The following is a 19,301-nucleotide window of genomic DNA, read 5'->3' as shown; positions in this document are numbered from 1 at the left end:
TTTTAAAGAGTCAAGTGTCAGTTCTAGTCAGGTGGTAAGTGCTAGTATCAGCAAGACTAGTTGTAAGTAGTGCTGCGAGAGGAGATGTTCTCTGAAGAGCTGGGTCTTCAGGAGTTTTTTGAAGATGGAGAGGGATGTCCCTGCTCTAGTAGGAACTGGTAGTGCGTTCCACCAACGAGGAACAACAGATGAGAAAAGTTTGGATCAGCTTGAGCGTACCGGTGGCAGAGCTAGACGTCGTTCGTCTGAGGAGCGCAACGGTCTGGAGGTAGCATATGCCTGTATGAGGGCATTCAAGTAGGTGACTACTTTGTAGGCAAGCGTTAGAGACTTGAATTTGATGCGGGCCGCCATAGGTAGCCAGTGCTGGATGAGCAGCGGGGTAACATGTGCCCACACTACCGGTCAAAAGTTTGGGGTCACTTAAAAATGTACATTCCACTCCATTATAGACAGAATACCAACTGAGATCAGTTGCATTGCTTTTTTTTAATCAGGGACAGTTTTCAGATTATAATATGTGCTTACATAATTGCCTTTGGAACATTGGATGAATGGTTGCTGATAATGGGCAATGTACAGTAGATATTGCATTAAAGATCAGCCATTTCTTTCTACAACAGTCGAGAACCTTTTTAAAAAAAAGTCTCAAAAAAGTTATGTAATGATAAATACAACAAAAGGAGGAACATTTCACAACTAATTAGGTCAACTGACATCATGATTGGGTATAAAAACAGCATCCCAGAGAGGCAGAGTCTGTCAGAAGTAAAGATGTGGAGGTGTTCATTACTCATTACTTCATTACCTGTGGGCAAATAATGAAACACTATACGGTTACTTTACTTGACAGTATCGACATAAGAGTGACATGACACTGTCATGAACGTGTCATAAACAAGTCATAAATGTTTTACAGAAATAGCCATGATTCCCCATTCCAAAAAGGACAACTTTACTTCATTGTTAGTCTATATCAAAAGCGGCTGTTCACTTTGTGAGAATGACGCTATTTTCCGCGTCTTTTTTATTCCAACCGTGAGTTCTTTGGGGCAGAAACGAGAACGCGCACACATCCTGAAATACTTACACCTGGCTTGACATAGTTGCTCCTACTGATCCTGGATTGGCGTTAGTGAAATGAGTTGAGCTAGGATGACCAGACAACGCTATGTCAAACCTCGCTTTATCACTTATCTTGGATGTCTTAATTCTGCCTTTGTGAAATACCCCTCTGTTTCTGTAAAGAAAATCATTACATGGGCTCAGGTGAACCTCTGATAACCCATGAGCGTAGGTTTTAGGTGGGACGCTAAGGACTAGTCCTAATCAACATTTTAAGATGACAAAACTGTCCCCACCAATATTTTAGCGAACTCATTTGTGCTGCTGATCATTCCGACAGCCAGCATGACAGTACAAGAAACGTCGTCATTTGATTGGCTAAAAAACAAAGGGGAGGGGGAAGGGTTATTGGACATGCACGCTACACGCACGGAGTGTCAAAGGGCAATTCCATGGAAAATTATGTTTTTTGTAACATCCATAACGCCAATAAAATGTGATGGTATGGTATGATGTGAATGATTACATGAAATTTGAGCATTTGCTATTTTTGGCTGAAGAATGTACATGAGAAAAAATGCACAAAAAAATGCACAAGGCATTTCACTGGCGTTATGGATGTGACAAAAAGTCAATTTTCCGTGGAATTGCCCCAAAGCACAGGCTACTTTGCACTGGCAGTCAAGGGAGCGCGTGTGACAACAGTAAGTTACCAGGGCTGTCTGCCAATACATACCCCATAAAAGGCCAGAGTAAAACATTTTGATATTCCATTTGCCCTTCAGCATGTACATGTTTGCCCCTTTTTGTGATTTGTAGATCAGCTATGCCACCCAAGAAGAAGAAAGGGGACATACAAAGCTTTTTCATTATGCAGAGTCTAAGTAGGCAAAATAACTATACAAACTGGCAACTGGTGACCAGGCTTTCAAATGAGGATTTTACTGTGTAAAATATCATTAGCTGTTAGAATATTACCCAGAATATTGTCACAGCTAAACCTAGCTTCTGTAATCTTCTGTAAAGCATAGGCTATAGCACAAAATAGAAGTCACCATCACTGACTGTTAATTGTTGCGTTTTGTGTCCACTCTGGTGTCTACCGGGCTCCCATAACACAGTTGAGATCACTACTCCTGTGTGTGTGTGTCACAGCACAAAAAGAGGAAGCAACTTTCACTGTACGTGTCTAATGCGAGGGCCCATTTTCGATGGGTTTAGGATGTATGAAAGGGCTGACTCGACTGGGAGGCTCTCCCTATCGAAAATCAAATTCCCTATTCTGGGGTCTGGGGCTAACAAGGGTGGACTGCCTCAGAGGCTCTCTCTACCTCCGAGTCCCTTTTCTCTAATTTCCCTGTTCCCTCTGCTCGCACTTTATAATGTGGTTACAATAAAGACTTTAGAGCTGTATTTGCACAAGTTGGTTTGTCAATCTGGTTAGAGAGCGGTCAAAAGGTCCTGGCTACAGCCCTCAAGGACCAAGAGGAAGTTAACTATCCTGTCACAGGGAGAATTTAGCCAAATTTAAGTTCTTATAATACAGCTCTTATAATTTACATAACATATAACTGATCTCATAAGATCTATAACAATTTTCTCTCTCTATTTATCAGACAGATTTCCGTATCCTTGCTTGTATGAAGTGTATTTAGGCCACAACGGGCCTACAACATTGTTTAACATACAATACATTTGATAACAGAGCCATCCAGATGATGTCTTTTTCAGGGAAGACCTTGGATATTTCAGGAAAATAATGCCAAAATGTCTCAGATCACCTTGCCATCCTCTTCTCGGTACCTGAGCCCCCACCCAGACTGCGTGTGAATCGAATAATCACGTTCAGGAACATCAAGCGCGTATCCACACCTGTACTGTCGAGCATTCTGGCAGAACATCTTGCCTCCCACCCCTCCAGCTACTCTGTGGATGCCCTTACTGAGCACTACAACAAAGTTCTCTCTCACAGTCTGGATGCTGTAGCCCCCCTGAAGACTCGGTCCGTCACTTTCAGCCAGCCCGCGCCTTGGTTCACTCCTGAGCTCCGCCATCTGAAGGCAGCTGGGCGCCGGCTTGAAAGGCTGTACAAAAAATCTGGACTGGTTGTACATCAAGAGGCCTACAAAGATCATGTGGGGAATTACAAAAAGGCTTTCTCCAGGGCTAAAACTCTGTACTACTCCGCTCTCATCAGTAAACACCAGAATCAACCAAAGCAGCTCTTCTCAACTGTAAACCGTCTCCTCCGCCCTGCAGATCCACCGCAACCATCAGATGCTGCAGAACTCTGCTGCAAGTTCCAAACTTTCTTCCAGCAGAAAGTGGACGACATCCACCTGCAGCTCCGTCAGACAGGCGCCCCATGTCCACCTGCCTTTCACCTGAAGGACTGCAACTCCACCTCTTCTGCTCATCCACATCAGTGCTCTCTCTCCTCATTCTCACCACTCAGTAATGACCAGGTCATGGATCTTGTGTCAAAAGCTAAATCCACCATGACCGACATTATTAACACCTCTCACATCTGGTGTGGTGCCATCTAGTTTTAAAACGGCTGTGGTCATTCCCACCCTCAAAAAACCCAGCCTGGACCCTGACGATCCTGGAAATTACCGCCCAATCTCCAACCTACCCTTCCTCAGCAAGATCCTGGAAAAAGCAGTGGCTGCCCAACTTCAACACCACATGTCCCACCATAACCTCTATGAACCCCTCCAATCTGGCTTTCGACCCCACCACAGCACGGAGACAGCGCTCATTAAGACACACTGGCTACGTTCAAAAAGCACCTAAAATCACATTTATTCACTGAGGCCTATGGTCCTTAACCACTCTGCCCCCCAACCCCACTTCTACCTACTCCTCTCTTCTCCCTTCTATTCCCCTGCCCTATCTCCTTTTGTAAAGCGACCTTGGGTTACTTGAAAGGCACTATATAAAACCAAGTTATTAATATTATTATTACAAAATGAGCTCTGTATGGAGCCACGCTGTAATGAGCTATTACAGCGTGGCTCCATAGAAGAATAGTCCAGGTGCTAAAATAGCGTCTGCAGTCCAGACCTGTCAAATTGGGTGCATTATGGAATTAAAAACATGATTAAGAGGACCCCAGACTGCTGAGCAGCTGAAATCCTATATCGGGCAGGAATGGGACAACATTTCAATTTCAAAACTCCAGCAACTGGTCTCCTCAGTTCCTAAACATTTACAGAATGTTCAGAATGAGGTGAAGCAACACAGTAGTAAACATGCCCCTGTCCAAACTTTTTTGAGACGTGTTGCTGGCATCAAATTCAAAATGTACATATATTTCTATTGTATTCTCTCCTATAACAGTTTATATTGTTATTCATACATTGCTGTCTCATGTAATCAATTTGATTTACAGGTTTACTGTTACCGTAACCCCTCAAAAACCCCTCACTGCACTGCCCTTATTATGATAATTCACGTGGCAACAATGTAATCTTGTATCCACACAGCCCAAGGTTCGCACAAGTTCAGAGGAGAGTGTGGTTAGCGAGGATGATCACAGTCGCTCACAGCACACCCTCCTTCCCCCTGTCCCTCCCCTGTACCGCACCGCTAGTGGAACCCACACACGCCCAACCCCACGGCCACGCTCTACAAGAAACACCAACTCAGGTAAAACCCTACATCGCAAAAGGATTACAGCAAACACCACAGCAAGGCTGCCATAAGAGGTTGAAAAAAGGTCAGATAACAGTGCCACTGTGTTCTCTGATTTCCATTTGCAGATCCTTCATCTTTTAAAGGATATAGAACAGAAAGTCCAGCTGAACCCCAACCACCAGAGCTGCCTCCAAAGAAAGACAGGAGGAAACGGCACCCTAAACAGGTGCAGAAAGCAAATAAGACAGAATTGTCAGAGTGAAACACATTTGAATTGCTCAGACAGATTCATCTTGTTATGAACTGTAAGGGAACTGGTTAGATGTTACAGACTGAAAATGCAAAGCTTAGGTAAATTTTGCTTTGAAGATATTCTCCATATTGTGTTAAGACATGTTGAAAGACATGGGTATGATTTGTTTAGCAGAAATAGGGATAAGTATGCTTCCATGAACTAGAATGACTGGAGTAAGCTGGACATGTAATAGCGCATCAGTAAAGATACATATTTTTTCTTCAAGGAACCAGGTGAATGTGCTAGCCCTGTATCAAGAAAGCCTCCAGTAAGATTGTATTATTATTATTATTATTTTAATATCCACATAACTGGTGATGATGGATCAAGCAGTGAACTTTTTGTGCCCTCATTTGAACATTAGTCCTCTTTTTCTGCAGATTATATTTAGAAAAGTATTTAATGGATGCCCTTTGAAGATAAACTGCTCAACCACATGGGAGCATCCAACAACTAAGGGTATGCAACTTATACAGATATCCCTAGAAGTCACATAACATTTCATGTTGTACACCAACCAACACCTTTGCACTGACATTTTTTCAGATCAGCATCTCATATTTGGAGCTGATGCTGGAATTTTCATGCTTAATCTCAATGGGGCTGAAGCCACAATGGAGCTAGTAAGCATGCCAGATTGTTTTTCTATGTTGTTGAGTATTATGAAAGCTATCAATGATTTATAATGTTTTTTTGTTTTTTTAATCTCTGTATTCTGTCCTAATCCCACCTCTCCTGCACTAGCTTTACCCAGGGAAATGCACTTGGGTCTATACCATAAGTAATGTGCTTATGTCAATATCAGGTAAGGACGTGAACAGTTATTTTCATGCATCAATCTTGATGATAATTCCATGATGAAAACAGTATGAATATGTGTAGGGTGTGTGTGAATTAATTTGTGTGTGTGTGTGTGTGTTTCTATTTTTAACTTCAGGGAAGTCAGCTCAGATACATTCCCATTCTCTGAAAGAGTTGTATGAGCAAGCTAGGAAAGACCATCGCATGGTTGCCTTACCTACACACAGACTGCTTCCAAGGTAATTCCAACAACAATATCAACTTACTCCTACAAGTCCTAAACTATTGTGGGCCATAAGATATCCTAAATTCTAACTACCCCATCTTATGTATATTAATTAGATCTATTTCTTTTTTTCATAGGAAATGTTTAATAACTACTAAAATACCAGACACCAAGGGATGTCAAACATGTACTGTCGGTGAGACTTGATAGACTTCTTCACCTTTTATTCAACTAATCTCAGGATGATAAACTCATTTTGAAATAACTTTAAAATCTTAGTCATTTCACTACAATATACATGTCTCAAGTGTAAGAATACATGTGTCTGTGAGTCATTAGAGTGATAAACTCCATAGACTGCTGTGTTTAAATATAAACATTATTGGCCTTCTCTTGCTTAGACGTAAAGGTTATCGAGAAATAGACAGTATATTCCAACAACCTCGTTATTGTGACCAGAAAATACATCTGAGGTTATTTGTGTGGTGTCTGCAAGCTAGCTTATATTATTTTAGCAAGAAAACTTCCCACAACTGCCAACAAAGTACTGCTTGCTGGCCAAGTGTTGATTTAAAATCTTCAATGGACGTTAGATGTGGAAATTGTGCCCTCTTCTTTCCTTCACTTCTCTGTGAAGGAATCGCTTTACAAAAGACACAGATTTTTCATCAAGGTCAGAAACAGCTTCACTGTCTTTCATGAATCTTTTTTTGTCTCACTTGAATGCTGTGCTGTATTTGGAAGCTTTGGCCCAGAGTGCCAATTGTTGACAATTTTTGTAGAGCCACAGCGTATTCTATGTTATAGCTACAGGTTGTTTATGTTTATTTCTACATGCCTCTGTTCCTGAGAAATCCCAGGCTAAACAGTGGCTAGTTTTCATCAAAATCCCTGTTTTTTTTTTAAGAAATGGAGATATAGCGCCTTCTATGAAATATGCGCTGTTTGACCTGAGAAGTGTTGCCTGTAAAGTTTCTAGGAAGCGAGACCTGGCGAGACTGCCACTTAGTGCTAAACCCACGAAAATAAATGGCCTGGTTTTTTGACCTGACGTGCATGTGTCACTGATTCGACCCAAAGCGGCAACCATCAGGGGCATCTGGGGCAGCCGTGGCCTACTGGTTAGCACTTCGGACTTGTAACCGGATGGTTGCCGGTTCGAACCCCGACCAGTAGGCACGGCTGAAGTGCCCTTGAGCAAGGCACCTAACCCCTCACTGCTCCCTGAGCGCCACTGCTGTTGCAGGCAGCTCACTGCGTCGGCATTAGTGTGTGCTTCACATCACTGTGTTTTCACTGTGTGCTGAGTGTGTTTCACTAATTTACGGATTGGGATAAATGCAGAGACCAGAGACCCTCACAGGATCAAAAGAGTATATATCCACTTATACTTATCAAAAGCCTAGTTGTGATAAAATGTCCAGATTGTGCGTTTTCATGAGTTTTAGATCATCATATATTTCAGTTCTATTCATAAAATAATAGACACAATCGGATTTTTAACTTCAGGGAACAATCGGATAACCCAAAAATATGAATTTATTTGCAAAGCTTCTGTCAGCAAACTAGCATGATCCTATGCCATACTGTAAGTAGGCTACTAAAGCACACTGGTTCTATCAACACACAGGGCAAGTTGACCAATCACAGTCACCTCAACACAAAGTTACAATTTTGAGGAGGTGCACGTCTGGCAACAGCTTAGGCCTTGGAGGGGGGTACACAGTGACGCAGAGGTCTCTGCGGGGCTACACCTTCGATTCTACACAAAAGAATAAATTGGGCCTGTTTAACATAGCTGTTGTATTCATAAAACCGTTGAGAGAGTTTACATTTTTTGATGTTGAAGCATGATCTAACAATATCATCAACATAACAATACATTTCCATGGTCATTCTTGAAACGGGTGCCTTTTGCATCCACAACATTTGATGAAAGGCACAAACTTGAGAAAACATGTGTTTCTTAAGCCTAATGCTAATAATTCAAGGGTTCTTGTTAACATGAAGACACACGAAAATAGTATTGTTAAAGAGTATCACACTATTTTTAACCATTTTTCACAAGTGCAAGGCCATTTCCATGTGTCCGGGTTGACCGACATGCAGTGATGCCAGTAACGCGTTACTAAGTAACGCGTTAGTCTATTTTGACCACTTTTTTCGGTAACGAGTAATCTAACACGCTACTATTTACAAACCAGTAATCAGATTAAAGTTACTTATCTAAATCACTGTGCGTTACTATTTTTGTCATTTTCCTTAGTAAAAATATATATTCTTTGCTTTCTTCTTGTCTCGGGGATTAACGTCATGTAGGCTATGCTCACGTTTTTAGCATGAGGACAACTCACGTGTAAAACCACGCAGCGACACAAACGTAAACAACAATGGAGGGAGGAGAGAGATGCACGTTTTATCTATACAGTCATTATTTTGAGTTTGTGTCAGCTAAACATGACAACATTAAGGTACATTGTACATTCTGTGCTGACGACAAAGTGCTGTCTAGCTAGACATCCCAAGTCTCCCGAAGTTTTGGGAGTCTCCCACATATTGATAGTGGCTTCCTGATGCCCGCAAATTACATAAAATCTCCCAGAACCTAGAGCAAACAAGAGCACGCAAGACTGACTGGACTTCAAATCGCGTGTGCATCTAACGCGTGTGAGTTTAACGCGCACACAACGGAGAGGGAGAGAGAGAGGAGTGGTGCGTGTGTGCCTGAAGCGCATCCAAGACAGAGAGCATCCTGGTCTGTTTTGCTAAATCAACCAATCAGTTTTCAGTGTAGGTGGGCTTATATCTCTTTTCTCCCGAACTTAATTAATCAGTTCAGTCAGTGTATCTAGGAACAGGAGAGTCAGTGCCCCTCAAAAAGGAACTTTTAAGACCCATTTCACATCAGACTACACAAAAGTGTACCCAATTGGCTCATAAGAGTAAAACATAATGATAGTCTTGCACACTGCACTGTTTGTAACAGTGACTTTAGCATTGCTCACGGCGGGTTAAATGATTGCAAAAGACTTGTTGAGGTGAGTTTAACAAGTGTAATTTCATTTGCATATTACTCAGGCCTATACTAGATGGCTAGTTGCCAAGGCTACATGAAAAGGCCAAACTACCAAAATCTACATATTTTACTATTACAATTTCTTACCCCGTTTGCACAAGCATTTTTATTTTTATAAACGAAGACATTTCCCTACGTTTGAGCCTTTCATTTAGACACAATTCGCCCCGTGAAACGGTTATCCAAAAAAACTCCGGCCAAAGTGTTTTTGGAAAACTCAGTTTATGCGTTTGGTTCTAAACTGTGGTAAACGGAGTTTTGGGCAGCCAACGTCACAGTATGCGACAGAAGTACACCAAATGTGCGACCAATGTTTACATTTACATGTTCTCACATGCAACTTTTCAGGGTTCTGATTGGTTAATGTGAGCTTGAGGCTATCGTTAGACTGCCACTGTGGTTTGGCGTGCTCATGACAGCATGTATGTACACGGGTTCGTGTAAACACATTTAAAAAAAAAAAAACGGTCTCGTGTACATGCAGTTTTATTTGCAAACGTAGATGGCCAGATATTCGTTTAGGAAAATACCCTGCTTCATGTAAACGTAGTCTCTATCAATAGGTCTTCCTTATTTGGTGTACTGACTAGACATTATTGAACAAACATCTGAATTTCAGTATTTAAGTAGGTTAGGTTGGGATGTCTGCTATACATTGTTGACATTACTGTTAAAATGCACTTCCAGTATAGTGAGTATTGGTAAAACCGGTTATCATTTTTATGTTGAGGCGGTGGGGGTGTTGTCGGCAGCTGCTGAAAGTAACTAATAAAGTAACTTGTAATCTAACTTAGTTACTTTTAAAATCAAGTAATCAGTAAAGTAACTAAGTTACTTTTTAAAGGAGTAATCAGTAATCAGATTACTTTTTCAAGGTAACTGTGGCAACACTGCCGACATGACATTTACATCTAAAATATCACCACATACTGTAAATGTTATATTCGTATCAAACTTTTGTTACTTTCAGAATTACAAATATCCTGATGACATTAGATATATTTATTCAGAATCAAATCATGTTTTTTGATAATGATTTTTTTGCATCCCTTGGTTTGACTTACCACCCCATCACATTTACTTGTTTTGCCTGTATATAGCATACTGTTACTTGAAATGAAAACACAAAAATATTTTTTGGTAATGTCTGCCTGTAGAGCACTCAAGAAACCAAGCAGAAAAATTCTGACATTCTTTTACATTGTTTATTTTAGGGCTGAGACAATGCGTCGACGTAATCGATGACGTCGACGCAAAAAAAACGTTGACGCAAAATATGAGCGTCGATTCATCAAGCATAATGTGTGCTGCTAAATATTTTTAATCTTACACCTTCAGTGTTTTCCATACGTTGACTAATCTGTGGCTGGGCACCACGAAATCAAAACCGGCCATCACACGTTGATGTTCTATGTTGTAGGCCTACTATTTAAATTAAAGATAAGATAAAATAATATCATTGAGCCACTTTTTACTCACACAGCCTTTCCTCACCCCGCCCGCTCTCTCTCGTAACGAGCCCGCTGCTCCTCCTCTGCATGTGCATTTAACAAAATATTCACGATTGTTAAAGTATTGTTGTTGCCACATAGAAGCACTGCATAGAACACAGTGGGCTAAATTGCTATTAAATCCGCTTATAGCATCGTGACCATGCTGCGCAAATTTCAAAACTGCTGCATTAAAGTTAAAGTGAACTCTGTTAAGGTCTTATCACAGCATACATTGAGGAGACTAAACTAAGTTAAGTTACAGTATGCAATCAAGCAAGTTTAGCATGCTTACTTGCAGCTGCTTGTTTTCGTTATTCATGCAGGGCTCATTTTATTGACTCTGAATGTTTGCAAAATACCGATGTAAATGGAAAAGTGTTTTCCAAGACTTAAAAGTGCTTTTCCAAAAGAGAATTACGAACCGTTATTTGAACTAACTACGTTATGAATTGCATCCACACATCAGCAGCCTTTTAACCATACTGTGCATGTTAATGTTAATTCCAAGGATTCCCACATGAACGTCTTAAAATGACAGGCACTCAATTAGACATACACTACTGAACTTTATTGAATGCTACGTCTGACTAAGAATGCATTACTTTGCACTTGTATAGTCTTTTATTTTGTAATCTTAAAAGGAATAAACATATCATCCCCTTAGAATTATAAGGTTCTATCTGACATTTTTGTCAAAATTGAGTTATTTACATATTTACACATTCTTATTCTGTGACACCTTAAGAAGATGAGGTGAAGTGTTTCTTGTAGTTGTATGCATTTTTGGACATTATATCTGAAGAGGTTTGTTCCACTTAGCAGTATAACTCTATGGAATTCTAAGACTTTGAAGCTCAATATCTCAGAACTACTCAGAACGCAGATAGAACCCTATAATTCTAAGGGGATGATATATTGCAATGTTAAAGAATTCATGTTTTTTCATTCAGATATGTAAATAAACATGTAGAAGTTGCTATTAGTGAATTAATGGGGAGATAATCGATAATCGAATCGAATCAAATCGGACTGAAAAAATCAATCGTTAGATTAATCGATGCATCGAAAAAATAATCGCTAGATTAATCGTTTAAAAAATAATAGTTTATCCCAGCCCTAGTTTATTTAATGGTTTTTCATTACTATGAGGTGGTCCGTCAAGCTTTATCCAGCACCCCGCTGCCCATCACGCAAATTAGATAGGAATAATGTTTTTTCATTACATTTGTAACACTATCATTGCAAATGTTAATTCTAAGTCATTAACTTGACCATAATTGGATAACTAGAACCATTTTATCACTTTTTATGGTTTGGAGGTGATCATGTCTTTAATGCTGTGGATAAATTGAAAAGAAATATGCTTTTGAAAATATTATAGTGAAAAAGGCACCTGACTCATACAGTAGAATGACTTCACTCATTCTCATCACAGATGCCTTGTAAGACCATCACATTTAAAACTTGCATATGACGCGTTTCGGGGCGTGCCTTCTTCAGTGTGCAGACTGAAGTGCACACTGAAGAAGGCACGCGTCTGTGCAAATAAAAGTGTATATGCATAGTGGGGACTCTCTCCTACTTTACTTTACGTATTCTAGGCCAGCACTCTTAAAGTATAAAAGTAGACACATCGAGTGAAGCCTGCTCCTATCCTCACTAAACTTGCATATGAAAAATATAAGGCATGTTGTGCTATACTTTGTCTTCAGCCAGAAACCAGCTACGAGATTGTGTATTTCTGTGTGGTGCGTTGGATTCCAGTGTGGTGTTGCTGCAGTGGTATGAACCCATGCACAAGTTCATGCTCATCAAGGTCAGTGGATCTCTTGCCTCTTTTAATGAGCTTCATTTAAAAGAACATGCTAACCTTTTGAAAAATGTGCTTCTTTACTGTCCCTTTGAGCTATAGGTTATCTGGACTAACCCACTTCCAATTAATTATGCTAAGCTAGGCTAACATTGTCTAAGGTAGAGGGAAGAAGCCAAAAAGTTGCCATGTTCCTTTAAGGGGTCTTGCCACAAGAAATCATTTTTTCCTTGATTCCTTTGAAACAAAGATTTGTCGATTTGACTAGGGGCCATGCTTTTCAAAGTGGACTGTTCATTTTCTTGCCTGTAATGACCATAGAAAGGAAATGATCATAGAGCACTGGCCAATTACAAAAGCACATGGTTTACATTGTAACTGTTTACATTTAATATAGGACCACCCATAGTAATCTGAATCAAGCTGGAACCATAGCAATCAGCAATCTAGCTGTGTGCTGGCTTGTCTAGATGTGCTGGGTGTTGTCTAGTTGTTGTCGTTCAAGGAACACGCCACCCAATGTCAGTATTAATATACAGTATGTTCTTACCTTAACTTTCACGAGTTGAGTCATACCTCTCCCGTGTCGGTAAGTGCACTCAAACGCTCTGGCGGGCGGCGCGAATGTGTTAGCATGTTGCTATGCTAGCGGGCTCAGACGTAGCCGTAGAGGGAGGAAGATAGCAGTAATGAAATACATCCACGTTTTCCCTACTTAAATACAGTTGCACGAGTAGTTGATAAAAATGTGTAATGAAAAGTGGCGATTTTCCAAGCGAATAAACAGGAGAACTACAATGTGTGGCGCAATAGCACTTAATCAACACCTAATTGTAGATCCTATCCACCACAGAGTTTAGAATCCATGCTTGATCGACCCCTCAGCCTCCCCATCCCCTCTCAGTGAGAGAGAGAGAGGCACACACAATAGAGATGCGCGGATGGGCTATTATTTCAACCATAACTGCATAACTTCTAATCCATCCGCACCAAAGTTTTTTGACCAATTTGTTTGTTTGATGCGGCGCTGCTGACGTGAGGCTAGAAAGCTCTTGCCTGTTCTAGAAAGACTGATCCAATGCAGAAAATATATTAAAAGGCTAAAGTCCTACATTGGGGTTACATGCGGCTATTCCGACATGCCGCTACTTAAGACATTGGCGTCTAATTGTCGAAGTGGCGGCATTAACATTAATTTTCAAGCGTCCCACTACTGCAACATTTTTTTCTCCATTGTCGGAGTAGCGACACTTGACCTTTTTTTCAAACGTCCTGCCATTCAGACACGAGGTCATTAACAGTGGCGTAGCCAGGACTTTTCAACGGAGTGGACTTCTGCGAAGTAGGCCTAAGGTCAGTGTTCCAATTACCATAGGGCCCGGTAATGCCCCGTCCCCTTAGTTCTGGCCAGGGCACTACTAGTTCTGCTCGAAATCACTGTCAAAGGGGGCCCACTCATTCATTGTCAAGTTGCCAACCCGTAACTATGATAATCTACATTTTCCCCGTTGGTTGCAATGTGTATTTCCCCCCCAGACTGCAGGGGCACTGCTCCGCATAATAGCCCCCTGTCCTGTTCGATCTCACCCTCCTCTGAATCGAGTTGTTATTAATTTTGCTAGAGCGTTGTTAGCGATTGAGCAATTAGCAGCAGTGGAAAAAAGTTAAAAGGAATGTATGTCGAGTATCAGGACTTTAAAATGCAAGGGGCAAGGGAAGGTTCCTACCTGAAGAAACTCGTCATCGCAGGCAACACGTTTTTACCTACTTCGGCAGAATGCGAGAGAGGATTCTTTGTGCTTAAAGACATTGATGACAAAGCCAGAAATCGTTTAAGGGAGCGCAGCTTAAATGCGCTTCTTTTTCTGAGCATCAATGCGCCTCCCCTGGTCCAGTTCAACCCTAAGCCATTCGTAAAATCATGGCTCAAGGCTGGGCATCGTCCATCAACTGCGTGGAAAACGGGAAAAAAATGCCCAGAAAGAGACCAATAGGCCACTTTGGGACTATCTCCAGTAGACTTAGCCGAGATGTGACAGCTGTTTTGTGTTAACTTTCAGTTTTTTCAGTTGTGCGATGTTCAGTTGTGCACGTAAAATATTTGACAATTAGCTCTGTTCAGATTCATTTTTGACAATAGCCTTTGTTATTAGGCTGATGTCATATATTTCATTTTAATAAACTGGCTACCCTGCTTATTATAATCTATTGGATGTTGAACCCCCCGGTTAGCGGTACTAAAAAAATCGGAGTAGGGGCATGTCTAAATAGAGGCATGTCGTAATAACGGGATGTCGTAATAAAGAGGGTTGTCGTAATAACGGGATGTTGTAATAAAGGGTGAACCCCCTACATTGGCTATGTTGTAGCCTATCCCCAGAATATCAGCAGCAAACTCAGTCTTCAAATAAAACGCACATCGGCCTGTTGCCTACAATTTTATCATTGTAATAAAAAACACAATTTGGCACATAATTCCAACATGCTGCTATCTGGCCTACTAATTAATGCCTATTGTACTTTATTTTTTGCAAAAAGAAAGAAATCCTTGATAAAATAACAAGTCATTCACATTATAGGCTACTTTACGCACTGTCATGTCAGGGTAACACTATGACAAGCCTGTTCTGAAGACTCCCATTCATTTTGACTGCATGGGAAGCAGTGATGGGCAGTAACGCGTTAGAAGTAACGCGTTACTGTAATCCAATTACTTTTTTCAAGTAACGAGTAAAGTAAGGGATTACAATTGCAACTAGAAAAGCATTTCCTGAAGGAAATACAGTGCATGAAAATGCAAAAAATATGATGTAAAATATCATACAGAGTAAAAACAAACTATATTGGTTACTAGGTAGATGAGGTTTAATATAGTTGGAGTGACTGAACAGTTAAATAGGTGGATAGTTTATATGGTTAAATGATTTGCTTGGTAGATAAGGTTTAATATAGTTGGAATGATTGAACGGTTAAATAGGTGGATAATACTTAACTTAGTTAACTTAGCTAATGTTTTCATTTTTAGTAGTTATGCTAACTAGCATGTTAGCAATGCTAACATGCTAACTATGTTAACCATGTGACTTAGCTAACCTAACTAATCATTTTTAGCAGTTTTGCTAAAAATGTTAACTAGCATGCTAACATGCTAGCATACTAACTATGCTAACCATGTGACTTAGCTAACTTAGCTAATCATTTTTAGCAGTTTTGCTAAAAATGCTAACTAGCATGCTAACATGCTAACTATGCTAACCATGTGACTTAGCTAGCTTAGCTAATCATTTTTAGCAGTTTTGCTAAAAATGCTAACTAGCATGCTAGCATGCTAACTATGCTAACCATGCTAACTAGCTACAGTGGGTAGGAGTCATAGTTGATGACAAGTAACAGTTACAATGGCTGAACAGTTAAAAAGTTCAGTAGTTTAAAGGGTTAAATTGTTTAACAGTGAAATATTGTAGTGAGGACTTTTATTTTGAAACAGTTTTTGGCAGAGGAAGCAGTTGAACAGGATGTGTAGTCTTAATAGGGCCAGTTTGTATGCTTAAAGCCTGAGACTGGCAGTTGATGCAGGTGGCCCGAACACCTGCCATAGGATTCAAATGGTTAAATTATTTGCTAGGTAGATGAGGTTTAATATAGTTGGAATGACTGAACTAGGTAGATGAGGTTTAATATAGGAATGACTGAACTAGGTAGATGAGGTTTAATATAGTTGGAATGACTGAACGGTTAAATAGGTGGATAGTGTAAAAGGTTAAATTATTTGCTAGGTAGATGAGATTTAATATAGTTGGAATGACTGAACTAGGTAGATGAGGTTTAATATAGTTGGACTGACTGAACAGTCAAATAGCTGGATAGTTTAAAAGGTTAGCCTGAGAAACTGATAGGGTGCAGGTGGCCTGGCCACCTGGCCTAGGATTCTAATTGCTTAACGGCAGTCTTAATAGAGCCATATTGTATGCTTAAAGCCTGAGACAGAGTATATAGTTTAAAAGTTAAATGTAGATAGTGTAATGGATGTTGATAGACAGAAAGTTGAATGGATGTTGATAGGCAGATTGTTTAATGGATGTTGATGGATAGTTCAATGGGTGGATGAGTGAATGGTTTGAAGAGGATGAATGGATAGAAAGTTGGATGAAATGTCTTATATCCTTGTAGAATGGAGAAACACAGAGAGAGTTGGTCTAGTTCAGTAGAAAGCAGTTGATACAGGTGCAATCAGTTGAACTGATTCTTTGATGGGGCCTAGATGAGCAGCTGGAAGATGATACCAGGTGCAAATCAAGTTAATTAGTCCATTGTGATGTCATCAGCCCATGTTAAGTCTATGGGGACATTTTGAGCAGTTTTTAATTAATAGTTTAAAAAGTATAAAAGTTACAAAGATGAAAAATACAAAGCCCACATGTCATAAGTAAGACCTACGCAACGCAGTTTGAATGAAGTTTCTACGTTAAACGGTTGAAGCTGCATTAACTGCGTTAGAAGAAGAAAAATAACTAGAAAAGCATTTCCTGAAGGAAATACAGTGCATGAAAATGCAAAAAATATGATGTAAAATATCATACAGAGTAAAAACAAACTATATTGGTTGCTAGGTATATGAGGTTTAATATAGTTGGAGGGATTGAACAGTTAAATAGGTGGATAGATTATATGGTTAAATGATTTGCTTGGTAGATAAGGTTTAATATAGTTGGAATGATTGAACGGTTAAATAGGTGGATAATACTTAACCTAGTTAACTTAGCTAATGTTTTCATTTTTAGTATGTTAACCATGTGACTTAGCTAACCTAGCTAATCATTTTTAGCAGTTTTGCTAACTATGCTAACTAGCATGGTAACATGCTAGCATGCTAACTATGTTAACCATGTGACTTAGCTAACTTAGCTAATCATTTTTAGCAGTTTTGCTAAAATGCTAACTAGCATGCTAGCATGCTAGCATGCTAATTATGCTAACCATGTGACTTAGCTAACTTAGCTAATCGTTTTTAGCAGTTTTGCTAAAAATGCTAACTAGCATGATAACATGCTAGCATGCTAACTATGCTAACCATGTGACTTAGCTAACTTAGCTAATCGTTTTTAACAGTTTTGCTAAAAATGCTAACTAGCATGCTAACATGCTAACTATGCTAACAATGTTACTTAGCTAACTTAGCTAACTAACTACAGTGGGTAGGAGTCATAGTTGATGACAAGTAACAGTTACAATGGCTGAACAGTTGAAAAGTTCAGTAGTTTAAAGGGTTAAATTGTTTAACAGTGAAATATTATAGTGAGGACTTTTATTTTAAAACAGGTTTTGGCAGAGGAAGCAGTTGAACAGGATGTGTAGTCTTAATAGGGCCAGTTTGTATGCTTAAAGCCTGAGACTGGCAGTTGATGCAGCTGGCCCGAACACCTGCCATAGGATTCTAATTGCTTAACTGCAGTCTTAATAGAGCCATATTGTATGCTTAAAGCATGAGACAGAGTATATAGTTTAAAAGTTAAATGTAGATAGTGTAATGGATGTTGATAGACAGAAAGCTGAATGGATGTTGATAGGCAGATTGTTTAATGGATGTTGATGGATAGTTTAATGGGTGGATGAGTGAATGGTTTGAAGAGGATGAATGGATAGAAAGTTGGAGGAAATGTGTCTTATATCCTTGTAGAATGGAGAGACAGAGAGAGTTGGTCTAGTTCAGTAGAAAGCAGTTGATACAGGTGCAATCAGTTGAACTGATTATTCTTTGATGGGGCCTAGATGAGCAGCTGGAAGATGATACCAGGTGCAAATCAAGTTAATTAGTCCATTGTGATGTCATCAGCCCATGTTAAGTCTATGGGGAAATTTTGAGTAGTTTTTAATTAATAGTTTAAAAAGTATAAAAGTTACAAAGATGAAAAATACATAGCCCACATGTCATAAGCAAGACCTACGCAACGCAGTTTGAATGAAGTTTCTACGTTAAACGGTTGAAGCTGCATTAAGTGTGTTAGAAGAACTAGAAAAGCATTTCCTGAAGGAAATACAGTGCATGAAAATGCAAAAAATATGATGTAAAATATCATACAGAGTAAAAACAAACTATATTGGTTGCTAGGTAGATGAGGTTTAATATAGTTGGAGTGACTGAACAGTTAAATAGGTGGATAGTTTATATGGTTAAATGATTTGCTTGGTAGATAAGGTTTAATATAGTTGGAATGATTGAACGGTTAAATAGGTGGATAATACTTAACTTAGTTAACTTAGCTAATGTTTTCATTTTTAGTAGTTATGCTAACTATCATGTTAGCAATACTAACTATGTTAACCATGTGACTTAGCTAACTTAGCTAATATTTTTTAACAGTTTTGCTAAAAATGCTAACTAGCATGCTAACATGCTAGCATGCTAACTATGCTAACCATGTGACTTAGCTAACTTAGCTAATAATTTTTAACAGTTTTGCTAAAAATGCTAACTAGCATGTTAACATGCTAGCATGCTAACTATGTTAACCATGTGACTTAGCTAACTAGCTACAGTGGGTAGGAGTCATAGTTGATGACAAGTAACAGTTACAATGGCTAAACAGTTAAAAAGTTCAGTACTTTAAAGGGTTAAATTTTTTAACAGTGAAATATTGTAGTGAGGACTTTTATTTTGAAACAGTTTTTGGCAGAGGAAGCAGTTGAACAGGATGTGTAGTCTTAATAGGGCCAGTTTGTATGCTTAAAGCCTGAGACTGGCAGTTGAGATCCAGGTGGCCTGAATACCTGCCATAGGATTCAAATGGTTAAATTATTTGCTAGGTAGATGAGGTTTAATATAGTTGGAATGACAACTAGGTAGATGAGGTTTAATATAGTTGGAATGACTGAACTAGGTAGATGAGGTTTAATAT

General features: G+C 39.5%; 1 protein-coding gene across 1 annotated transcript in view; it reads left to right on the top strand.

The window, feature by feature from the left end:
• The window catches only part of map4k1 (mitogen-activated protein kinase kinase kinase kinase 1), a 58,762-nt gene that overhangs the window by 10,577 nt on the left and 28,884 nt on the right, over window positions 1-19,301 (top strand). The window contains exons 19-27 of the mRNA XM_076281844.1: window positions 4,554-4,716; window positions 4,830-4,930; window positions 5,226-5,267; window positions 5,380-5,458; window positions 5,546-5,622; window positions 5,744-5,804; window positions 5,937-6,039; window positions 6,164-6,222; window positions 12,308-12,411. Coding sequence (XP_076137959.1) covers window positions 4,554-4,716; window positions 4,830-4,930; window positions 5,226-5,267; window positions 5,380-5,458; window positions 5,546-5,622; window positions 5,744-5,804; window positions 5,937-6,039; window positions 6,164-6,222; window positions 12,308-12,411 — 789 coding nt within the window. The remainder of the gene's footprint in view (window positions 1-4,553; window positions 4,717-4,829; window positions 4,931-5,225; window positions 5,268-5,379; window positions 5,459-5,545; window positions 5,623-5,743; window positions 5,805-5,936; window positions 6,040-6,163; window positions 6,223-12,307; window positions 12,412-19,301) is intronic.

This window comes from Alosa pseudoharengus, unplaced genomic scaffold (assembly GCF_046254945.1).
Source record: "Alosa pseudoharengus isolate Yale_2024_CS ecotype anadromous, Long Island Sound unplaced genomic scaffold, YU_APseudo_1.1 YU_APseudo_1.1_scf_13, whole genome shotgun sequence".
Taxonomy (NCBI): domain Eukaryota; kingdom Metazoa; phylum Chordata; class Actinopteri; order Clupeiformes; family Clupeidae; genus Alosa; species Alosa pseudoharengus.
Note: the sequence above shows the minus strand (reverse complement) of the source record. Positions and strands in the feature narration are given on the sequence as shown.